Genomic DNA, 21,517 nt, shown 5'->3' on the forward strand with positions numbered 1-21,517 from the left:
TGTGTGTGTGTGTGTTTGTGTGAACAGGCTTACTTGTTAACGTCTGGGCGTCACTTTCTGACGGGGAACTTGTCGAGCTGCGACACTTTGAGCGCAGTTAGTTGGAGCTTTTTCTCTTCTTTTCTGTCTCCTTTATCTTCATTTCAGTGACCCATCCAGAAGGTCACTTCAAATGAGGGAAGGAGCAGAAGAGCCGCGATGATCTCTTCGCATTAATGAGCAGTCATGCAGCGCTAACGTCGGCTCCCCGCGCTGCCTCCGGTCTCGTGACTCTCGCGACTCTCGCAGTCTTATTTTATTTTTTTCCTCGTTGCTTCTTGGGTTCGGTGCTCGATTCACGTGATCGCAGCCGTGACTTCTCAGAGAGCAGATGGTCAGCAGAGCCGCACAGTGTGCAAAATACCCGTCAGTATTCAGAGGAGGGGTGGTGGTGGTGGTGGGGGGGGGGGGTCCCACGTCCTCCTGATGGTTAAAGTCTAAATTTCCTCAACAGGCAGCATGCAAAAAACTGAATATTAGACAGGGTGATCTTGAAGGCACTGTAGTGACCATTATTGACAATCACTTACACACACGTGTGTGTGTGTGTGTGTGTGTGTGTGTACTTGGACACACCTCATGGATTTTTTGTTTTTTTTTGGGTGGCTATTTTGAGGAATTTCAATACAAAACGTGTTTGAGTTATTTTACGCCTTCATTGTTTCCTCCATTAATTCCACGTGTGTCCATACATAGTTTTGATGCCTTCAGTGAGAAACTGCAATGTCAACAGTCGTGAGAATGAAAGAAAAGACATTGAATTCATTAAAAGTTTTAGCTTTTTGACACCTCCTTGAATTTTGCTTTGAGGCTCTCAGGGGCCTTCATGAGTCAATCCGACCCCCTTGGGGGGGGGGGCTGTATTTCGCACACTGGAGCTGCAACTCTGGAGTAACTCTGGTCTTTGTTCCGCTCGTCGCAGTTGGAAGCGACTTCTGCCTCTCGTTGTGTTAATGACACTCATTCATCTTCCCCTGTCGCTCCTCCTCTCCTTCCCTCAGTGCTGCGTCGAGGTGACGCGTGAACATTGCCAAAGTGGATTTCGTCCTCCTCCCCAGTTTTGACCTGCCGCGTGTTCATGCTCTGACAGCCGAGTGCTAATCCATCAATTTGGGGTGGATTAAAGCTCAATTTAAAAAAAAAAAAAAAAAAAAAAGCAACCAGGCCCCGAGGTCAACCATGGAAATATTGGAAGGGGGTTTGGAGGGAAATTAAATTGCTTGGCAAGTTCTCTCGTCATTGGAGGCTTTCAACCAGCCAGAGTACAGGAGTTCTTCCCACTGCGGGGGAGCCGTTTCCAAGTGGATGCTCTGAAACACAGGCGCACCGTGAAAGTTACTGCGTTTTACGGCTCGCTTATTGACTCTGAGATGTTTATTTCCCCCTGCTGGAACTTCAAAGTGTCGGACTCGCTGAACAAATTCCAAAGTCGATATCCCGGGACGCAGGTTGTGCGGATTTTATTCTCGAGGAGGTGAAAAAGAGGTAGAGGACGATGAAAAGATAATCAGGATGTGCTGCTGGCTATGTAAATATGTGTGTGTGTGTGTGTGTGTGTGTGTATTTCTGTGGGTGTGTGTGTGTGAGCGCACGGCCATGTGTACCTCGGCTATGATTGAATTACTACGGGTTAATTAGATTCTGTCGCACACACACACGCACACACACACACACACACACACACACACACACACACACACACACACACACACACACACACACAAGTGTACGCAGACACATCTTTCAGAGGAGGCTTCTTCAGGCTCATTGCCAGCAGCGTCACCCCAGCAGAAGCGCCGAGGTCTCCAGGAGTTCCAAGTCGACACACCAGAGAACACAGGATTTTCCCCCGATAATTTTTTTTTCTCCTTCTTTTTCCGCTCAGTGATCTCGCAAGCCGCAACTCCTCGGTTCGGTCGATCAAACCTTTGCACTGAGGCCGCCGTCCTCGAAAAGCACAGCAGGAAATCTGCTAATTGGCTTGTTTTCCGCTACATCAGTTGCGTCTTCACAACTGATGTTCACTTTATGATGAAGGGGTGCGTTTGCATTTTTACTATGCGAAGAAACGGGTCGGAAAGTAGCCGGGTTTTTTCTTTGTGCAGGGAGGATGGGAGAGCTCATGCACGCCAAGCCGAGCGTGGGAGCAAATCATTGCACTTTGCATTGATTTGCCTTCTGGTCGCTCGCTCGTCGCCTCGAGTCAGTGATTGAGACGTGACGGCGCTACAGGAAGTAGTCGTTTGTAAAATTTTCAAGGGGTCGTGATTCTGAATTTTTTTTTTCGGGAGGGAAAAGAAATTCCAAAAATTGAGGTTCAGGCCAGGGACGCCTTTCCGGGTCGGTCAGCTGCGCTGCAGCGCATGAGCGAGTTGCGCGACCGCGTGCTGTAAGGTGACATATGTGTTGAGCGCAGGCTCGCCTGGAAGTTCACCTGCAGCACAACATGTTGGCAGCGGACGGCAGCGACATGTGTTGGTGCCTCGTATGGTGCGAGCCCAGCGGGAGTCACTTGGCTGCACGGGACGAGTGGGCCACTCTGGTGGAGGAATGTTGTTGGTGCCGACATCACTCATGAGCTTGTTGTATTGTGAGAAAACGGCTGAAAAGACTCGCTTGGGTTTTCTGTTGGGCAGAAATGCAAAATAAAATCAGGCTGCGGGACAAAATGACAGTAAATGATAAATAGTGAGCCGGATTCAGGACACTTTTAAACATTGTTTATTTGTTTGTTTGTTGTTCAAAATAGGAAAATGACAAAACCCTGCTTTTATCTGCATTAATGCATCTATAGCTGCGTTTCCATCACCCCTAGAATTGCGCAAAACCTAAATATTGCAGTAAAAAATGGTCATGGAAACACCTAAATTTTGAAATAATGAGTGTAACTCTTTCAACATCTTTTTTTTTTTATTCTTTTTCCCGCTTGATTTGATCATTTGATCACCGCATGAAGGTTCCCACACATGACAAACGTGCAACCTAGTTGTGTTCATCGAAGGGCTTAAGGGGGAAAATGAAAGAGAGAAAATCTACAGAGCTAACGCTGCGTTTTATGAAATTGTGATCAAGCGATCAAAATCATACAAAAAAGATGTATGAGTCAGAGTGTGTGTGTGTGTGTGTGTGTGTGTGTGTGTGTGTATTGATGGGGATCTGACGTAACACAAGCTAATGCTCACATCAAACAGACTATTTGATGATCGCCGTAGAGAATCTGTTGATCGCTCGCTTTCGTTTGTAGGTCTGTGTGTGCCAGTCGCGCTTGTCTCCCCCCTTGTGTGCCTGTGCATTGAAAAAAAAAAAATTCACTTCCTGCCGATTTCCTCCTCGCCTCAACAGTTGCACTCAGACTTGTTGTCAGAAGACTTGTTGACGTCTTGTTCACAGAGCCGGCGGAACCCCCACCGACGGGGAGAGAAAAAGCTTGAAAATGTTTCTGCCTTCTGTTTACACAGAGTACAGTCGTTTCGAGGCCAAGATCCATGACCTGAGGGAACAGATGATGACCAGCAGCGTCAGCTCCAGCTCCACGTCGCTCCGCTCCACGCAGAAACGCACACTCTACGTCAGGTGAGGCCGCCGTCGATCTCCCGGAGTCCTCCGGTAGCACGACCGCGATCAGGTTTTATCGCGGCTGTCAGTGCCAGTGCAGTGTGTGTATGTAAAGGCAGGACGGCGTAATCTCATTGGAAGATCTCAATTAGATTGTCCGCTAGGTGATCTCGAGCGCACAAAAGGCATCCGTCGCCTGTCAGCGATCTCTTTCTTGCTGCTCCTCTCTTGTCTGTCCTGTTCTCAACCCTCCTGGTTGGCCAACAGAGAACCCGACCGACACGGTGAATCTCGCGTCCCACATCAGCGAATCTCTGGCATCAGCAACTTTCATCCTCAACGTGTGTGAAAAGACATCATTTATTTATTTATTTTCCACCAAAGGGAAGAATGTTACCTCATTATGCCTACAGTGCATATCCTTTGCTGCCACTTGTCGCCAGAGAGCGATGGTCACATGACACGGCTCAGCAGCACCGTCAAAAGTCTCAAGCGTGCACCACCACATGTGCAGAAAATATAGATCCTAACGAATTCAACTGACAGCGTGTTTCGTATTTAGGCTGAACACTGGTGTCCTAAAAAAAAAAAAAAAAAAAAAACAGCAAAGAAGAAGGTGGACGAGGCATCCAAGTTTGTGTGCACAGGCCACCGTAGTTCACTGTCAAACTCGGGAGGGGGAGAGAGAGTGAAAGACGCTACAATCTAAAATGGAACCACTTCATGTCGCTGTTTATTCTTTAAAATTTCAAGTTAATATTTAAATCATATAAAATACAATATGTAACAAATAGAAAATAGAGCAATAGCAAAGTAGAAAAACACAATAACACACAAATAGAAAATAGCAATATATGCAAAAATATTTGATTTTGCAATATAAACTGCAAGTTGCATTCTGCAGCGTTGACACTTTAAAACTGTTCAGGAGTGTAAAGATACATACACATACCGGCCAGTGTATTGTATCAGATTTTTAATGGCCCTGGTATTGGTATCAGTATCGCCCCCAACCCTATTGCTAATATTGACCGCAAATTTGGAACGGCTATCAATATTGTGCTGCTCTCCCTTGTTGAAGTTGCTCTGAAGAGCCTGGAAACATGCCCTCCCCTCACCAAAGTGACTGCTGCAGGTAAAGCATCGATTTAGTGCAAGGTCGCAGGTCCAGATAAGCTGCACCGGGTTGCTCTCAGATCAATACAGTGGAAGGGAAGACGGGAAATGTGGCTGAAAGGGGTCACGGGAATCATTCAGCGCACTGGGCGCTCCGAGGACACGAGGGAAACGTCTTTTTGAGTTGGGAGCAGTTCAGCCGCGAGGGAGAGTGATTTCAAACTGCGCTGAGAAAACGCTGACATCAGCGGTTAGATTGCGCCGCAATCTCACCACTGCAAATGCATGAAGGGAGTCCGAAGCCTGAAGCCCCCTAATGGTCATTGACGTTCTTCGGATGAAAATCCTTTTAAAGTCACACATTGTTCCATAGGAAATCAGACGCTCAACACAATCTCGACAACACAATGCCAGGTGCTCGCACACTTTTTCATGGGCTTTCAATGACCTGACTGTCTGAGTGTTGAAGCGTTTGCTGAATCATGATTACCTTATTTTCTGCCAGCTGTTCGATTGCCATCAGCTTACATGTATAGTAGAGAAAGGTTTTTGGGACACCCTTAAAATTTTACTCAATCCCAATGACTGTTGTTGAATATTTGCCAAAATATTTTTTTTTGATTTGTGTTTTCGAAAGCTTTGGCAGCATCGCAGGCACAAAAAAAAAAAGGACATTACATTATCAGCTTTTCAGAGAAACTACTTGTGACATCCATGAAGCTTCGATTGTAAAAAGATTATTTGTCGCTGTTAAATTCATGACTGAATGACAATAAAAACTGAAAGATTTTTGTCATCAAATGTAATTGGAGACACTTTCAGAATGTTGCCGCACTGAAAATAGGTTTTCTGTCAAATGGGAGCTGCGGTTGTGGTCTAACTGCTTCTGTTACTGCAACAACACCACTGATCAGTTGCCACCAAATGAAATTTGGATGATTGCTTTCGCTTTGCTGAACACCGCCTGTGCCTGTGAAGCCTGTAAAACTGTCATCGCTCCTCCCAAAACCTTGTCAAAGTCAGGCCGCTGTCATCGTTTCAGTGTTGCACACAACAATGCGGTGAGCCCACAACCGCCCGAGTCATAAATCACTGTCGTGGACGAACCTAGTTACTGCCGGGAATCAACCAATCTGCATCAAATATTAAAAGAGGAGCCCTGAGTCTGGCTGCCGATTGGCTGCGGAGGGCGGCGCTGGTGCGTGATGGATCGGGGGTGTCTGGTGAGTCGGGCCCATGTGTGCGTACAGTGTGTGTGTGTGTGTGTGTGTTGGGGGGTTTGGGGGGTGGGGTCGGGGGGGTTACACTCTGCTCCCTGCTGCATGGGGAAGACACGGACTAACCTTTTCTCCCAGGAAATGTCACTGAGGCAAGGTGACACATGCACAGCTATCATTTGTGTGAGTGTGTGTATGTGTATGTGTGTGTGTGTGTGTGTGTGTGTGTGTGTGCGCGCACCCTCCAAAATGTCTACTTACAGCCCTCTGTGTAGCTCCCTCACACGCTACTGTAACTGTAGATTTGTCGTCTCCTACTACCGTCAACATCCACCTCCATAGAAAGTTTCTATCCGCAGTGATTTTGGTCGCCGTATCGCACCTTCACTACAACGGAACGCTCCCACTTTCTTTTCTGCCGTAGTTGCTCCGCCGTCAGAAAAGGTTAACTAGCAAAACTGATTTTCATTCCGCTTCTTAAAGGTCTCTTTTTTTATGTTAAATTCTTGTCCGTTCTGCCCTTTCTCAGACCACGGCACGCTGCGACTCGTTTTTTTGTTCCCCTCCTAACACGTCTGAGAAGCAACACAGAACTGACCTGAGCAGGAAGCTAGAACTGGGTTTTATCGCCGTAAACAAAGGAATAATTATCCTGCTTTATGGAGATTGACTGAGTTTTTTGATTCATTGATAAGACAGTGAAAGGATGATAGTATGAAGAATTGAGAGTATCGCTTTATATTACGGTCCTTGTAATAAGCATTAGTCAATAGGTAATAAGCACCCTATAAGATGCTTATAGGGTGCTTATTATTATAGTATTTTTGCTTATTATTAAAAAAAAAAATGGAAATGACATTATCAGCTATTCAGAGAAACTACTTGTCACATCCATGAAGCATCCGATGTAAAAAGATTATTTGTCGCTGTTAAATTCGTGACTGAATGACAATAAAACTGAAAGATTTTTGTCATCAAATGTAATTGGAGACACTTTCAGAATGTTGCCGCACTGAAAATAGGTTTTCTGTCAAATGAGAGCTGCGGTTGTGGTCTAAATGCTTCTGTTACTGCAACAACACCACTGATCAGTTGCCACAGAGCAACTGATCAGTGGCAATGTTTTTTTTTAATAAGCATTAAGCTCCTTGTAAAACTAATGCTTATTACAAGGACCTTAACCTTCATTTATTTCAAAACAGGGATGCTTCGTATGCCCAGTTGTCTAGACATGAATCTTCCTCATTTGTATATTTAAGAGGGCAGGTTGCATTGAAACATCTTCTTTTCACCAACTTTTGCAGGCTTCAGTTGCACGTTTGCATTTTACAGTTAAGCTCCCCAGGTTTACAGTTATTCCCCCCCCCCCACCCCACCCCAAAAAAAAGTTGCCCACTAATTATCTGAGGCTTAAAATGTGGACGGCACTCAGTGGGAGAAGAGTGCGTTTGCGCGCTGCGCTCTGCTGCAGTGCTTTATCTCGCAGCCGTTCACCAGAGGAATCTGCCCCCATTGTTTTTCACCATTGGAACAGAAGCAATGAGGAGCGCTCTTGCACAGAGGTTACACCAGTCTGTATTCACGGTGACACCAGGATCTCACGCAGGTGTGACGGTGCTTGCCAGGATCCACTTGACTAATTTGGAACTGGAGATTAAGACTCGAGATATTCCAAAGATCAGAAACTCATTCAGAGACACGTTTAGATCCGGCCAGTGTTAGCGATTAACGCTGCCGTAATTAGTGTGCTCCCTCAGTCGGGTAATTAAATTTCAAAAGGTTCCCTCTCGCAAATTAAACCGACGCTAACGGTGAGAGTATTGTAATTGATTCCGAGGTGCATTTACATATCTGTGGCCCAATAATAAAGTACGTCAGTGCGAGCACCATCCTCTGGTTCATACAGATTGTGAGCGTGACGCCGCAGTGGACTCTGCCTGGACATCGCTCTTCATTTTGCTTTAATAATTAATGTTAATGTAGGCTCTGCTTCTTTATCATCTATGTGCTAGATACAACACAGAGAATGATTTATCTTTCAAATGTACGGCCTTTCTTCCTTTTTTTTTAATTTTATTCATTTTGAACATTTTTGTCATGGAAATGTTTCTCATATGTTTCTCGTGTCCTGCTCAAAGCAGAGCAAAGAAATCTTACACACTGTCGATGGCGACCGTCGCCATCATATCGTAGCAGAATTTCATATTTATAATGGATCAAATAAAGAACTGAGAACCCATTCTAATTACTAAGAAAGTGCATCCGGACTATAAATAGACACGAGTGTAGTACAATGTATGGAATACATTGCAAGGAAATATGCATCATGAATAAACATGTATTGGGATTTTATTTTTTTTTATTTTTTTTGCTTTTTTTTGCTTTCAAGTGTATTGCACATAACAATTACCCACAGGCTCAACAGATTCAGTGTCGATCATTTCCTCTTATAAACCAAAAGCTTCCTTGTCCTTCCTTCCAAAGGCATTTGTCGTATAAGCGTATCTCAATTCATAATTGCCTCAGCTTACTGAAAAATTAGGTTTCAGAATTCATTTTTATTATCATAGCGCGTTATTTTATTTAAAAATAACCTGGATGGGAGGCCGGAGGGAACGCTTGTGGAATTCATTTATGGTGTTCTTCAGTTGTATAGCAGCCTTGATGAACCGCGGCGGTTCCGAGGAGTCAGGTGCAGCCTCGACTCATCAGCGAAGCCACAGCTGAGTTCAGTGCAGCGGAGGGTCACAGTTCAGCCCTCAGCTGAAAATAGAGAAAAACATCTTCATCCTGGACGTCAGTTTAACAGCACGCAGGATTTCTGGATCAGTGTCACTCTCGCTTGTTCCCTCTCCCCGACTGTATTCTGTTTTATTGATGAATGCGGCGAGGACTTTAGGGGATTGCCTGTTACTTCAGCTCTACTTCCTTTTAACACACACACACACACACACACACACACACACACACACACACACACACACACACACACACACACAGAAACACAGTGGCGCACGCGCCAACACGCACGCCCGCCCGCACACATCAACTGCTGGCCTACTTTTCTGGGTCTTTTCCCTGTGGATGAGTCTGAAGCTGTGGTCACAGAGACAGATCACCGCTCAGACTAACAACACACACAGTGAGCGCACAGGGGCTGCACAGACAGGAGTGCACGACTGGCATGTAGTCACAGGCAAGGTTATAAATGGTGTGTAGTTGTAGTTCATGTAGATTAATAATTTTAACAACATTTCACCCACTCGTTTGTCTTGTTTATTTGTTTTCTACGTCTCAAAATGAAATATGTTTCATCTTTGGACATTTTTTTCTCCTTAAAATCTATTTTCCGCAGCTGCTTTGCAGTGTTGCCAGCTTTTCTTTGGGTTTTTTTCTCCTTTTTTTTTGTTTCCTCTTTGTCTTCACATATCAAGGTTCAATCCTATTTAAATATTTCATCACACAAATGGTGCTGCTGTAATCACAGGTCAGAAATAGCCCCGACGAGGATCTGCTGATTTCAAAAAAAAACTAACCCGAAAAAAGGGGGTCGCAAAACACGAGGAACGTGAGCGAAAGCCAAGGTGGAAAAAACGCTGCGTGTGTGCACTTTCTCACAGCGGCGCGCCAGTCGCTGTGTCAGTCACATTCAATCAGCTATGACGAGTGACTCATGTGGTTCTGCCTCCTCCGGCGGCCTGACTGTGTTTTCTTCATCTGAACGTGGGCAATACGGCTCTCCGTGCTCTCCCACCGTCTGCAGGGCCTTGTTCGACTACGACGGCAGCGCCGCCGACCTGACCGCGCCCAACCAGGCGCTGGCCTTCAACTTCGGGGACATCCTCCACGTGAGCAGCGCCGGCGAGGAAGAATGGTGGCCCGCCCGCCACCTCAGCCCCCCTCCTCCAAACTGCCCCGAGGTGGGAGTCATCCCCAGCCGCAGGAGGTCAGAGTCCAAACACTGCCCCCCCCACCCCCCCATCTATCTATCTATCTATCTATCTATCTATCTATCTATCTATCTATCTATCTATCTATCTGTCTGTCTGTCTGTCTGTCTGTCTATCCATCTATCTATCTATCTATCTATCTATCTATCTATCTATCTATCTGTCTGTCTGTCTGTCTGTCTGTCTGTCTATCCATCTATCTATCTATCTATCTATCTATCTATCTATCTGTCTGTCTGTCTGTCTGTCTGTCTATCCATCTATCTATCTATCTATCCATCTATCTATCCATCTATCTATCCATCTATCCATCTATCTATCTGTCTGTCTGTCTGTCTGTCTGTCTGTCTTTTCAGTGATGGTGTTTGTACAGAGGGCCCCAAGAGTAGAAGAAAAAATAATTACAGGAGGGAGATTTTAAAATTTCAAGATTATTGAAATTAATTGAATTTCCGAGGCTTGGACGTAGTTCAGAATCTGCCGTTAGTCCTCTCTGACTCCGCCTCTCCTCGCTCTCTCTCTCTCTCTCTCTCTCTCTCTCTCTCTCTCTCTCTCTCTCTCTCTCTCTCTCTCTCTCCTCGCCCCTGTCGCCCTGCATCCCTGCTGCCTTCCTCCATCTCTCCTCCCATCCTTCCTCTCTCTCCTCCATCTTTCTGCTTCACCTGATTTGCCCCACCTCCTCTTATGCTTCCTTCCATCTCCTCCCCCCTGCTGTGCCGTACTCCTCTTGTCCTCGCTTTACCTCTCCTGCACCTCCTCCCGTGTTCCCTTACTTCTCCAGCTTCCTCTTCCACCAACTCCACACCGTGTGGCTCATCTCCCTCCTAACGCGCCTCAGCGGCCTTGTTTCTCTGTGCCTTTCGAAGTTGATTGAAAGAAGCCCTGAACTTTTGCACGGAAACCTCACTCATGAACTCCGTCCATTCGCCTCGTAATCGGATCCGAGCGGTCGTGGCTGCAGGTTATTGTTTTAACTCGTCCTTTGGACTGCGGCTGGTTTGTTTCCTGTGCGGATTGTTTGGGTGTTTACAGACCTCCCGGGGCCAAACGCTGCATAATGTAGCACCCAAAGCACACGTGGCTCGTCAGCCTGAATTATAAATAAAGGCTGGAAATGACGCAGGACAGGAAGTGACTAAATTTAAACTGAGCAGCCCTCAGATCTAACCTGACACGCCAGATGGAGTGTTTCATGGCTCCGGGGGGGATAGCAAGGTTTCACATTTATAATCTCGGCAGTTTAACTTCGCTGCAAGGTTGGTTGAAGACTTGTCTCGCTCTCATCTGTCTCCATCTAATCATTTGGTTAGTGGCCATCAATTCACTCCCACTTGAACCAGAGTTTAGTGAGCCGGCCAGCTTCTATCAGACAGGCTGTTGATGTTGCACCCGTCTCTGTACAGTAGTGTTACAGTATAGTGAGGTGTCTTCCTGTGAGGGCCATCCAGAGTTACATAGTCCCAGAACCGCCTGGCCAGTGCCAGTTAAATTAGAAGTCAGAAGTCAACGAGTTGTTTTAAGTTAGAACAAAACTACATGATCCTGTTTCAAATATCACATTGGGACATCAATCACTTAATGACATCATTCAATATGCTTCCAACACACAGGGCAGAGAAGAAGGAGAGGTCGAGGTTAAAGACGGTCCGAGTCACGAGGTCTCAGGACAGATCGGTGAGTAGCCGCCTGACTGGACGATGTGTGCTTGTCATTCTTCCATAGTAAGCATGAAGCGTGTCTGTCCATAGGATTGTTATTGCTGTGACGGTCGTGTAACAATTCATGTTCCACTTTCTTTGAGAGAACGATGACGGCGCACATTAACCAAAAGAAAAAACGCTAAACGCTGAAAAAACGTAAAAGAAACAGGCAGCTCTGACCTGTTGGATTTGTTGTACCTGAAAAAGATAAAATATTATAGGAGGGAATAATTGCAAACTGAATTTCATTCTAATAATATAGTTTTCATTGTCTTAAGCACAGCACATCTTTTGCTCAAGCGCTTTGTTTGTTGATGAGAACAAATTCCCATTTCTTTTCGCATCTCAAAAACTCTTCGCCAGCTCTGCTAATTGACTCCAGAGTGAAGCTCTCCTCACTGAAACTTCTAAAGATGGGAAACGTGTGACGAGAACACCTGAAGCAGCTTCACAGTAGTGCCATGAATAGTTTTTACTCTTTAGTTAAAAAAAAGAAAAAGAAAAGGTGAGCGCTGCGACGGCGTGACTTCAGTCGCACTCGGCGCGGCGTGATCACGCCGCCGTTGATGAGGCGGCGGTCTCGCGCCAGCTATTGATATCGCCGTGTTGGCAGCTGGCGCCGCACGAACCAGCGAGTCGGCAATCAGCCGCTCCGCACGGCGAAGAGCTGATAATTAAAAAGGATCACACGCGCTCGCCTGCGCCCGCTGCGCTTTTAGGGGCGCTGCAGATTAGCTCCACTAACACACTGTGTGTGTGTGTGTGTGTGTGTGTGTGTGTGCGCGCGTACCTGCTCGCGTGCGTGTGTGTGATGATAACAGTCAAGACACTGCGATGATCACCCCCCCCCCAGCATAATTATTAATGCTCTCACCTTTCCCCCTCTCTCGGCAGGATCAGGAGGATAAAGGTAAGGCCCTCCTTCCATCACACACACCTGCTGCCAAATCACAGTCAAACTTCTACCGTTGGTTACGTTTGAGCGCCGCGGCCAGCCGAACTCCGACTGCTGCTGCTGCTGCTGCTGCTGCCGTCTGAAGTGGAAACTTTTCCCAAAGATCCGCAATCACCCACAGTGGGAGGGAACATAATGGGAGCCGCACTTTATCCACAGGAAGACAATCACACTCCTTACCGAGGATCTTTTATTGTCTTGTTATTATATTGGTATTATTATGAGTTGCGTTGCTTTTATTATGACACCAGATTTATTATGACACCAGATTTTAATCAAGTCATCGAGAACTTTTTAAAATGCACATTTGTTCCAGTTGAAGGATTTGATTTGACTTACGCTTGCGCTGTGAACACAGATGACACCAGCGGTTCTCAACTGGTGGAGACTCAGGACCCAGGTTTTTTTTTTCCCCGTCATGAAGTTGCGAACCAATATTGCTCCACGGCACTTAAGTTAATACCACAACAATAAAAACGCCATCCCACTTCCTGTCATGTCCAGTAAATAAATGATAGAAAGTATTGAATTGTGTGTCCTGCAAAATAAATCCCCATCAGTGCCTCTATAAATGTAGAGACACTTTTACACTTTTACACTTTTGGGTTGCGACCCACCAGTTGAGAAACACTGGATTGCACAATCTTCAATTGTAGCAAATACTGGTAACACCATGTGACAAAATACCACCTGCGCTCTGCTCTGTGGTCGCAAACTGTCGACGTGGACGCTAAAAGGTCACCAACGTGACCTTCACCTCCTCAGTTTGGTCTCGGCAGCGCTTTGAGTTCTCACTCTAAATAATTGTAGTGGAGGTAAAACAATGTTGAGTTTGTTTGTGTGTGTAAGTTGGTATTTTTGTTTGTGTGTGTGTATGTATGTATGTGTGTGTGTGTATGTGTGTGTGCTGCTGACTCTAAACCTGTCTTGTCCTTCCAGAGCTGGTAACCTCTGGCACCAGCGATAGTGAGAGTTGTACCTGTAAGTCTAGACCCTCATCTGCCTGCCCCTCTCCCCACCCCCCATCCTCTTCCTCCTCCTCTTCCTCCTCTTCCTCCTCCCCCACCTCACCCGCTTGTCTCTTGCCCTCAAACAGCGGCGTTTGCGTGTGCTGTGTGGATTTGTCCCGCGTGCTCGCACATCCACATGTGCGTTTGCGTGCTTTGGTTTTCCCGTGTGCATGTGAGTGATGGTGTGTTTGCTGTTGTGTGTGTGTGTGTGTGTGTGTGTGTGTGTGTGTGCGTGTGTGTGTTCGTTTGTGTTACATACATGACCTCCATCTGCTTCTCCAGCACTTCCAGAGCTGCTGAGGAAGTTTAGTCCAATGGCAGACGCGGGTCGGGGGTGTCGCTGGTTCTCTCTCTCTCAGAGTCTTGACGTGTCCCCTCTTCTTGTCTCCGTGTCCATGCAGCCAGCCACGAGGAGACGCTGCTCACCTACCAGCCTGTCATGCAGCAGGAAGGTCAGTGCTCATCGTCCTCGTCGTCCAACGGCCATTTTAAGATTGGTTTGTTTTCTTTTTGGGGGGGAATTTGGAGCAGTTTTACGACAGAGGGAACTGAATCCCTTGTCTGCTTGCTGATGTTTTACAGTATCTGCTCTCTTGTTGGGCTGTTGACAGACTTAAAAAACATTAAAAAAAAATATATATATATATAAAAAAAAAAGTATAGTGAGCAGTGGTGTTCATAGAAAACAGAAGCTGCAGAATAACCATTAACATTCTTTGCAACACGCTATCTCACCTCTAGATGGTGCCAAATCTTGCAGCTCGGCCTCGTGCCTGAATGTTTTTTAGCGTTGCGCCGCAAAGGTGGCAGACAGGTCATGTGATTAAGGGCCGTTATAAACAGCGGTGAACTGGAGCGAGGCGTCTCGCTAGTCGTGCCAGCGGCATTGTTCTCCATATCATCAGTGAAACGACTCTGAGGTCTTTTTGTATTTGCTCTTTGAGCGAGCGTTCTGTGTGTCTGGGTCTTCCCTGTCACAGTCAACTACACGCGGCCGGTCATCGTGCTCGGACCCATGAAGGACCGGGTCAACGATGACCTCATCTCCGAGTTCCCGGACAAGTTTGGCTCCTGCGTCCCACGTGAGTCCAACTTTCACATCAGTGGCCTTGGAAACTAAACAGCATCGTGAATCTTTTTTTTTTTTTTTGTTTTCTAAAGTTGTTGCTCCATCAAAGATAGTTGTTTGTAGAGTAGTTTATTGAACATAAGCTCATCAGTCAGTGGCAAGTTTTTGAAGACGATTGTGTTTTTTTTGTATTTTACCACTGTTTCCTAATTGGTTCAGCAACATAAAAAACATGTTAACTCATCTAAATGGATGTGTTGACGGAGATGTGAACTGTGATTTAACCACCAGACACGACGCGGCCGCGGCGAGACTACGAGGTGGACGGCAGAGATTACCACTTCATGGCCTCCAGGGAGCTGATGGAGAGGGAGATCCAGGAGCACAAGTTCATCGAGGCTGGCCAGTACAACAACCACCTGTACGGAACCAGCATACAGTCCGTCAAGGAGGTCGCTGACAAGGTGAGTTCCGACCCCGGGGGGGGGGGGGCGCCGTGGGCTTGGAGACTGAGTGGTAGAGGTCTAAGGCCAGTGTATATATGTAAAATGCTGATACTTTTTAGAATTCAAGTTTGATACAAGTTTATAGGTGACTACAAAATGTTGTTATAACATTATATTAACATTATAGAAAAAAAACAATAGAAAACCAACACAAATTGTTGTGCATTATTTTCTTAAATCTCATCTGTACATTTACATTTTTCGAGTGTTGATCCAAAACCGATACCAACAGCCTCTGGTGTGTGTCTCTTGTGTCCTTCAGGGTAAACACTGTATACTGGATGTGTCGGGGAATGCCATAAAGCGTCTCCAGCTGGCCGGCCTCCATCCCATCGCCGTCTTCATCAGACCGCGCAACGTCGACAACATCCTGTGAGTCTTTGTCCTCCGTGTTGCAACGCCGGGTGTGCTGTCACTGTCATGGCTTACCTACCTACCTACCGTGTGTGTGTGTGTGTGTGTGCGTGCGTGTGTCTGTCTGTCTCTCCAGAGAGATGAACAAGCGTTTGGCGGAGGAGCAGGCGAGGAAGACCTTCGAGAGAGCCGTCAAACTGGAGCAGGAGTTCACAGAATACTTCACCGGTGCGTTTCTCAACTGGAGGGTGGCATGCTTTGCTACCCGTGAAAGGCAAAAGCCTTTATTTAATGTTCTTCTTCTTCTTCTTCTTATCCTTTATTTAATGACTTTTGCGATATAATAGTTAACACAAACACTCCATCCGTCTGTTCCTGGCCTGGTGCAATTTTCCAACACCCTCAAGTCAAAAAGTTTACCCACCTCTGCCCTAAAGTCAACCAAAGTATTTTTGTTGCCCCCTGGTGGCTACTTGCATCACAACGACCTCTAGACAACTTCAATTCTGCAAGTGAAAACGAAACCTCAATGACTAGGGCTATAATAGGGGGATTACATCCCATAATTGGCACCTGAGGACTGCTAATGTTTAACCAGATGCTTCTGTGGGTGACCCCTGATGTACCCACACCTAACACACACACACACACACACACACCTACGGGAGGTTTTGTTGCTGTGGATTGAAAATGGCTGTTTGTCTTGCCTCCCTGTGGCTGCAGCGGTGGTGCAGGGCTCGTCCCTGGAGGAGGTCTACTCCCAGGTGAAGCAGGTGATCGAGGAGCAGTCCGGACCTTACATCTGGGTGCCCACCAAGGAGCGACTCTGAACAAACACACTCTCTCACACACACACACACACACACACACACACACACACATCATCATCATCACTCTCTCAGCAGTTTGTCAACTTTTCTATTATCAGCCTGCTTCCTTTCTCTCTTTCTCATGTATACACACACACACACACACACACCCACACATATATATATATATATAGATATATGTATATATCTATCTATCTATATATATACATATATATATATATATTCTTACACACACAACACACTGATGCGCGTGCATAGACGCACACACACACACACACACACACACACACATGCACACACTCACACATTTACACAAAGCACATACTACAGGACCTGGCTGGGACTATCTGGCGCTGCTGCTTCCTCGGAAGGGGGAGGAGCTAAAGTCTGTCCAGCAGCCTATTGGTGGATCTTCTTTACGGCTCAGTTCCTTAATGTTTAAGGAGGCGGTTCAGATCAAGGCGACGTGTACCATTATCGGATTTGGTTTCATTATTGTTCTTCTTATTGTTGTTGTCGTTGTTGTTTTCATATTAATGAAGGGTAATGCATTCATGTATGGGTTTGTTATGATAATCTTGTCACCAAGAGGCAGACTTTTGCACGCTGTAGCTTTATGAGCATGTTTTTGGGACAGAATCTTGAACTTTCTCTCCTCCCCGCCACCCCCACCACCACCACCCGTCCCGTCTGAAAGTCTGTCTTCTCCTCCATCTCATCACTCCCGTTTAGAGCTTCTTTCTCTCTCATCCCTTTTCCTGTCCCTCTGTCATATTCCGCCCATCCGCCTCCCTTTCTCTCCCCAGACTGGCGGCAGATTTGGGGTATTCGGCATCAGACCCGCATTAAGCTCAGTGACGCAGCAAAGACCTACGTCACTTGCTGAATTTTGAAAGCCTGAAATTCACTGGTGGATCTTTTCAAATGAATCCCTGTCTTAGTATTCTCTTGCAATTTTGTCTTCGCTTGGCCCTAAATGGCATGATTTCCTCTCGTTCTCTTTCGTTCCCTTGGCCTGGCCGCGTTATTCTTAAGACTTCAGATGAATATTAGTCCAAAAGAAAAATCTTGTTGGAAACATCCGCTGACAGTACCGCAATCACATGGTTCTCCAAGTATCAATGAGAAAGAGAGCAACCAGGACCAGACTGGTCTGACGTCCTCTAGTCAAAAAAACTTTATATTATATGAGAGCACTATGTCAAAAAAAAATATCATTCTAACAAAGAATGTCAAAGAAAAGCTGATGTTGTGTATCATCAGTAGGCAAACTTGGCTAATTCTTACTCCACCAGTTTTAACAGTATTGCGTCCATAAGGATGTGTTTGAATTCCTAAACTAATTCCAAATGATTCCGTTTTTATTTTATTTTATTTAATTTAATTTTTTTTTTTTTTATCAAATTTTAACTCTTGGATGAACACGAGCCCAGATTCCTCACCGTGCAAACTTGGATCGCCCTGAAGCTTCTGCCTTCCTCCTCCTCTCTCCTTATTTCTATCACGCCTTCATCTCTCACCCTCCTCCTCCTCCTCCTCCTCCTCCTCCTCCTCCTCCCCCTCCTCTTCGTTCACAGTGCGACGTTGAGCACTCAAACATTGGACAGTGTATCATCTTCTGCATCAACACTATAAACATGATCATAATCATCGTCATCATCATCATCATCATCATCATTATTGTGATAGCTTTTCCTCCTTACTGTAGTTGCACTCTTGAGGGCTGGTTTGTCAAAAGCATCTTGGTTGAGATCTTGCACCATCCCGGCTCACTCTGTGAAACACGCTACTCTTCTGTTTCCTGTTATGATTGGTTCATTTCTATTATGTGTACTCTTTGCTGCACAATATTTTTTAGTTATCAATGCCATTTTAAAGACCTTCTGGGCTAAACAACTCAAATGCAAGACCTCCTCCAAAATCATTTTAATGCTGGGTGATGATAAGATAAAATAGTACATAAAATATTAAATTAAATAAATATTAAATGTAATAGCATAGTATAAAATATTCATAAAGTGAAGGATCAATTTGATCTTATGGCAAACTTCAAAATTGTTCAATTTCACCTGGAACCAGCTGTGTCTTCAAAGGTGTTTTCAGAGCCCACCATATTTTTGCTGATGTTGGGGGAAAAAAAGGACGATAAATCAGCATTTTTCACCCCCCACAAAGTTTGCAGCCACTGCAGCGCTCAGTACAACCTCCCAACTTAATAACCACCATTTTAAAAGGTAAAAACGTGTTCTGCTCAGCAGAGACACTGCAACATGACCTGGGTTGACGCAGTCCGAGTGCGCCCAGTTCACAGCGGAGGCTGAGTGGAAGCTGCGCCTTGTTTCATCGCAGGTGAACACGCGATGAAGCCGTGACGTCCTGAACGGCTTCACTGGCATCAACAGTCCCTCGTGTGTCGCAGCACCTGAACTGCGCACGAGTACTAGGAACGTGCCTTTGCCAAACACAACACGCTGCATGGTCAAATTGAGGCGTACTTGAAGAAGCGATCAACAGTAACCATCAACGATCCTCCAGATGATAAAGGAAGCGCAGCATGTTTCTGTGTAATCCCTGGCTTTTTGAGTTTGATTCATATTTCTTCATTGCTTTATACTTACGCTTGTAAGAGGAGGAGCTGCAGGCCTCAGGACTTCCCTGTGAATGTATCAGACACAAAAAAAGGAACAGCGAAAGAGAGTGAAGTCACACAAATGCCACCCATCTGTTGCGTCCACCGTTGGTGAGCTCCAGATCTTAAACCCCAAGATGCTTTTGGTGATGCAGCCGTTGCGTGGACCTTGTCAGCCATCCACCCATCTCCACCCTCGACAACCCCCCCACCCCCCAACAGGCCACTGCTCCAAGCTGACTGGAGACCGGAGTCGCACAAAGACTGTCCTGCCGACGGCGTATAGCTTTTTAGACGAGGGGGATTTTTCACCGCGTGTTATGGGGTTAATATTTTAATATTGATGGTTCTTCACAGAAGGCTAGAGTTCACTTATTTCTTTCCACGCTAGAGTCCTCGATAAATCAAGTAGTGGTGTCGTCCGTTGGCAGAACTGAACTCTGTGGGACTCCAATGTGTGTGTTTGAGCCAGGGGACCATGCCACTGTCTGTTAGAGTAAAGCACCGATGCAAAGAATCTATTACAGAGATGGATCTATATCTAACATATTATATAATATTTATCCCTGCTCTAATTGCCTATTTTGGTACAAAAAATAAATTAAAGTCTTTATTGAGATTTACTGAAATCACCTGTCTGATGAGTCGAGCTGATTGCTTTTGCTTTGCATTGTGAAATGTGTGAACGCTATATACATATATATATAAATAGTATAACTGTAAATATGAATATATTTTCTTTACAATTTCACCTCCGTTGTGGGTTTTAAGTGATCTCTTGTGCTTGCGAAGCAAAAGGATTCTGAGCTTGGATGCTGTTGACTCGTTTTATGAATTAAATAAAATGGATGAGACTATAGACATAATTAAGAAGCTCAACTTTAATTAATTTCTGTTAACTAGCGAGGCCAATTGCTGTTGCCTTGTTTATATTGATTCTAAGCTGAATAGTCTTAATAACAGGCCCGTGCAGCCTGTTAGATCGTTTGCTTGAGACATAAAAAAAAAACATCAGGTAAACCTGCTACCTGTTCTCTAACCTTAGACAAATAAGTAGATGGGCATGAAAACTATTTTAATCCTTTTAAAAAAATTGTGTCAACACTTTGTTATCCATAGGATAAAAAAAATAATAAGAGAATAAAATACATACATACTATAGGTCGATTATTTTACAATGCTTCAGTTGTCCTGCTACAGTTTGTACATTTTTGATCAGTTTTGGGTTGTTGTTTTTTTTTTTTTTTTTTTCTGTAAAGACATGAGCCAAGCAAGGAAAAGATTAAAATCACCCTCAGTCACTTCTTTCAGTTTTGCAACATCCACAGTTCACGAGTCCTGGGGTTCATCTTGTAACTACTTCACTTATGCTGCGGTCAGTAAATACAAAGTCCACGGAAAACAGTAAAAAAAAGGTGAGTGCAGTTGGTGTTCCCAGCCATCTGAAACGTATCAAAACTGTACCATGTGCATGTTGTTAAAAAAAAAAAAAAAAAAAAAAACAATCACGGGTCAACGTAGTTTTGGTTTCTGCATTCAAATGCGCACTCATTCTCCAGCTCACTGAAGTTTTCACATGTTGTTCAAGGTTCTTCTTCAGTTCTTGTGTCACATCAGGAAACTTCAAGTCCTCTTTCAATGAATGCATAATGGTGCATTTCAACCAGCACTGCTTGGCTCAGCTCGGGTCAGCGCGGTCAGGTTTCATCTTTAGTCTTCCTCTCGGCTTCCTGCCAGCCACTTCAGCATTCCTCCTATCCATATATTCACTGTCCTGCCTCGAAACGTGCTGATAAAATCGCCATATAAATAAATGAGATGGCTTTGCACACAGAGTTTATACTGAAGTCCCTATTTTATATATGTGTGTACTAAGTCTTTTTTTTTTTTAAATCTTATATAAACTCGTGATGCATATCTGGGGAACATGCAGTGCGATACTTTGTTCAACAACAGCCCAGCTTCCTGTGTTTCAGCTGATACCTGCAATAAAAAAAAACATTATCTCTGTAATACTCCCCTCATTTCCTGTTGTTTCCTGTAGCGTGTGCTTCAGTTAGCAGTAAAAGGGTGACGTAGCGGCTTATGAAATGACAGAGAAAGATGGCAGCTCTCATAATTGTCTGCTGCAACAACACGCTTTATTACTTGACTGCCGTGCTGTGACAGTTTAACCACCACTAATAAAATTAGACTGGGATATAAAGGAGAACAGACCCAGTATGATGGTTGAATGAAACGTTGTTTTGTGTGCCGAATCATTTTCTAATTCACTATTTGATTTTTTTTTTTTTTTTCTTTTAAATCCTCATCTTATGCTCTCATTGATAAAAGAAAACAGCACCAAAATAGTTGGCGGTGTGTCAGTCCTTGGTGTATTACACCAAAACATTATACATAACATAATCAAAATGAGATCGGGCTGAGTTTATCTAGTCTACCAGAACATATTTACAGTAAATGGAATCGGTGCTTGTTCCGAGGAAAAATAATGAAAGCGACAGTTTTCAAGCAAAAAATGCATCATAGTGCAGGAAATTGCATCAACATCATTAAGAGAAAAAAAAAAGAAATCCCCCTTCTGTCA

General features: G+C 44.9%; 2 protein-coding genes across 6 annotated transcripts in view; one reads left to right on the forward strand and one right to left on the reverse strand.

Moving 5' to 3' along the window:
• dlg1a (discs large MAGUK scaffold protein 1a) overlaps positions 1 to 19,796 on the forward strand; it is a 96,977-nt gene extending 77,181 nt beyond the window's left edge. For 4 of the 5 annotated variants that reach the window (XM_076045182.1, XM_076045185.1, XM_076045187.1 and 1 more), the window contains 11 exons: positions 3,498 to 3,612; positions 9,691 to 9,873; positions 11,488 to 11,551; positions 12,472 to 12,487; positions 13,472 to 13,513; positions 13,944 to 13,994; positions 14,523 to 14,624; positions 14,903 to 15,075; positions 15,380 to 15,489; positions 15,608 to 15,699; positions 16,195 to 19,796. In XM_076045182.1, coding sequence (XP_075901297.1) covers positions 3,498 to 3,612; positions 9,691 to 9,873; positions 11,488 to 11,551; positions 12,472 to 12,487; positions 13,472 to 13,513; positions 13,944 to 13,994; positions 14,523 to 14,624; positions 14,903 to 15,075; positions 15,380 to 15,489; positions 15,608 to 15,699; positions 16,195 to 16,301 — 1,055 coding nt within the window. In that variant the 3' untranslated portion in view covers positions 16,302 to 19,796. The remainder of the gene's footprint in view (positions 1 to 3,497; positions 3,613 to 9,690; positions 9,874 to 11,487; positions 11,552 to 12,471; positions 12,488 to 13,471; positions 13,514 to 13,943; positions 13,995 to 14,522; positions 14,625 to 14,902; positions 15,076 to 15,379; positions 15,490 to 15,607; positions 15,700 to 16,194) is intronic. The other variant, XM_076045184.1, reaches the window with a different exon arrangement.
• Positions 1 to 21,517, reverse strand: part of LOC142900668 (glypican-5-like) — a 446,285-nt gene that overhangs the window by 242,462 nt on the left and 182,306 nt on the right. The gene's annotated exons all lie outside the window — the stretch shown is intronic.

The sequence above is a fragment of the Nelusetta ayraudi genome, unplaced genomic scaffold, assembly GCF_046127955.1.
Source record: "Nelusetta ayraudi isolate G7.1 ecotype Tasmania unplaced genomic scaffold, CSIRO-AGI_Nayr_v1 ptg000084l, whole genome shotgun sequence".
Classification (NCBI taxonomy): Eukaryota; Metazoa; Chordata; class Actinopteri; order Tetraodontiformes; family Monacanthidae; genus Nelusetta; species Nelusetta ayraudi.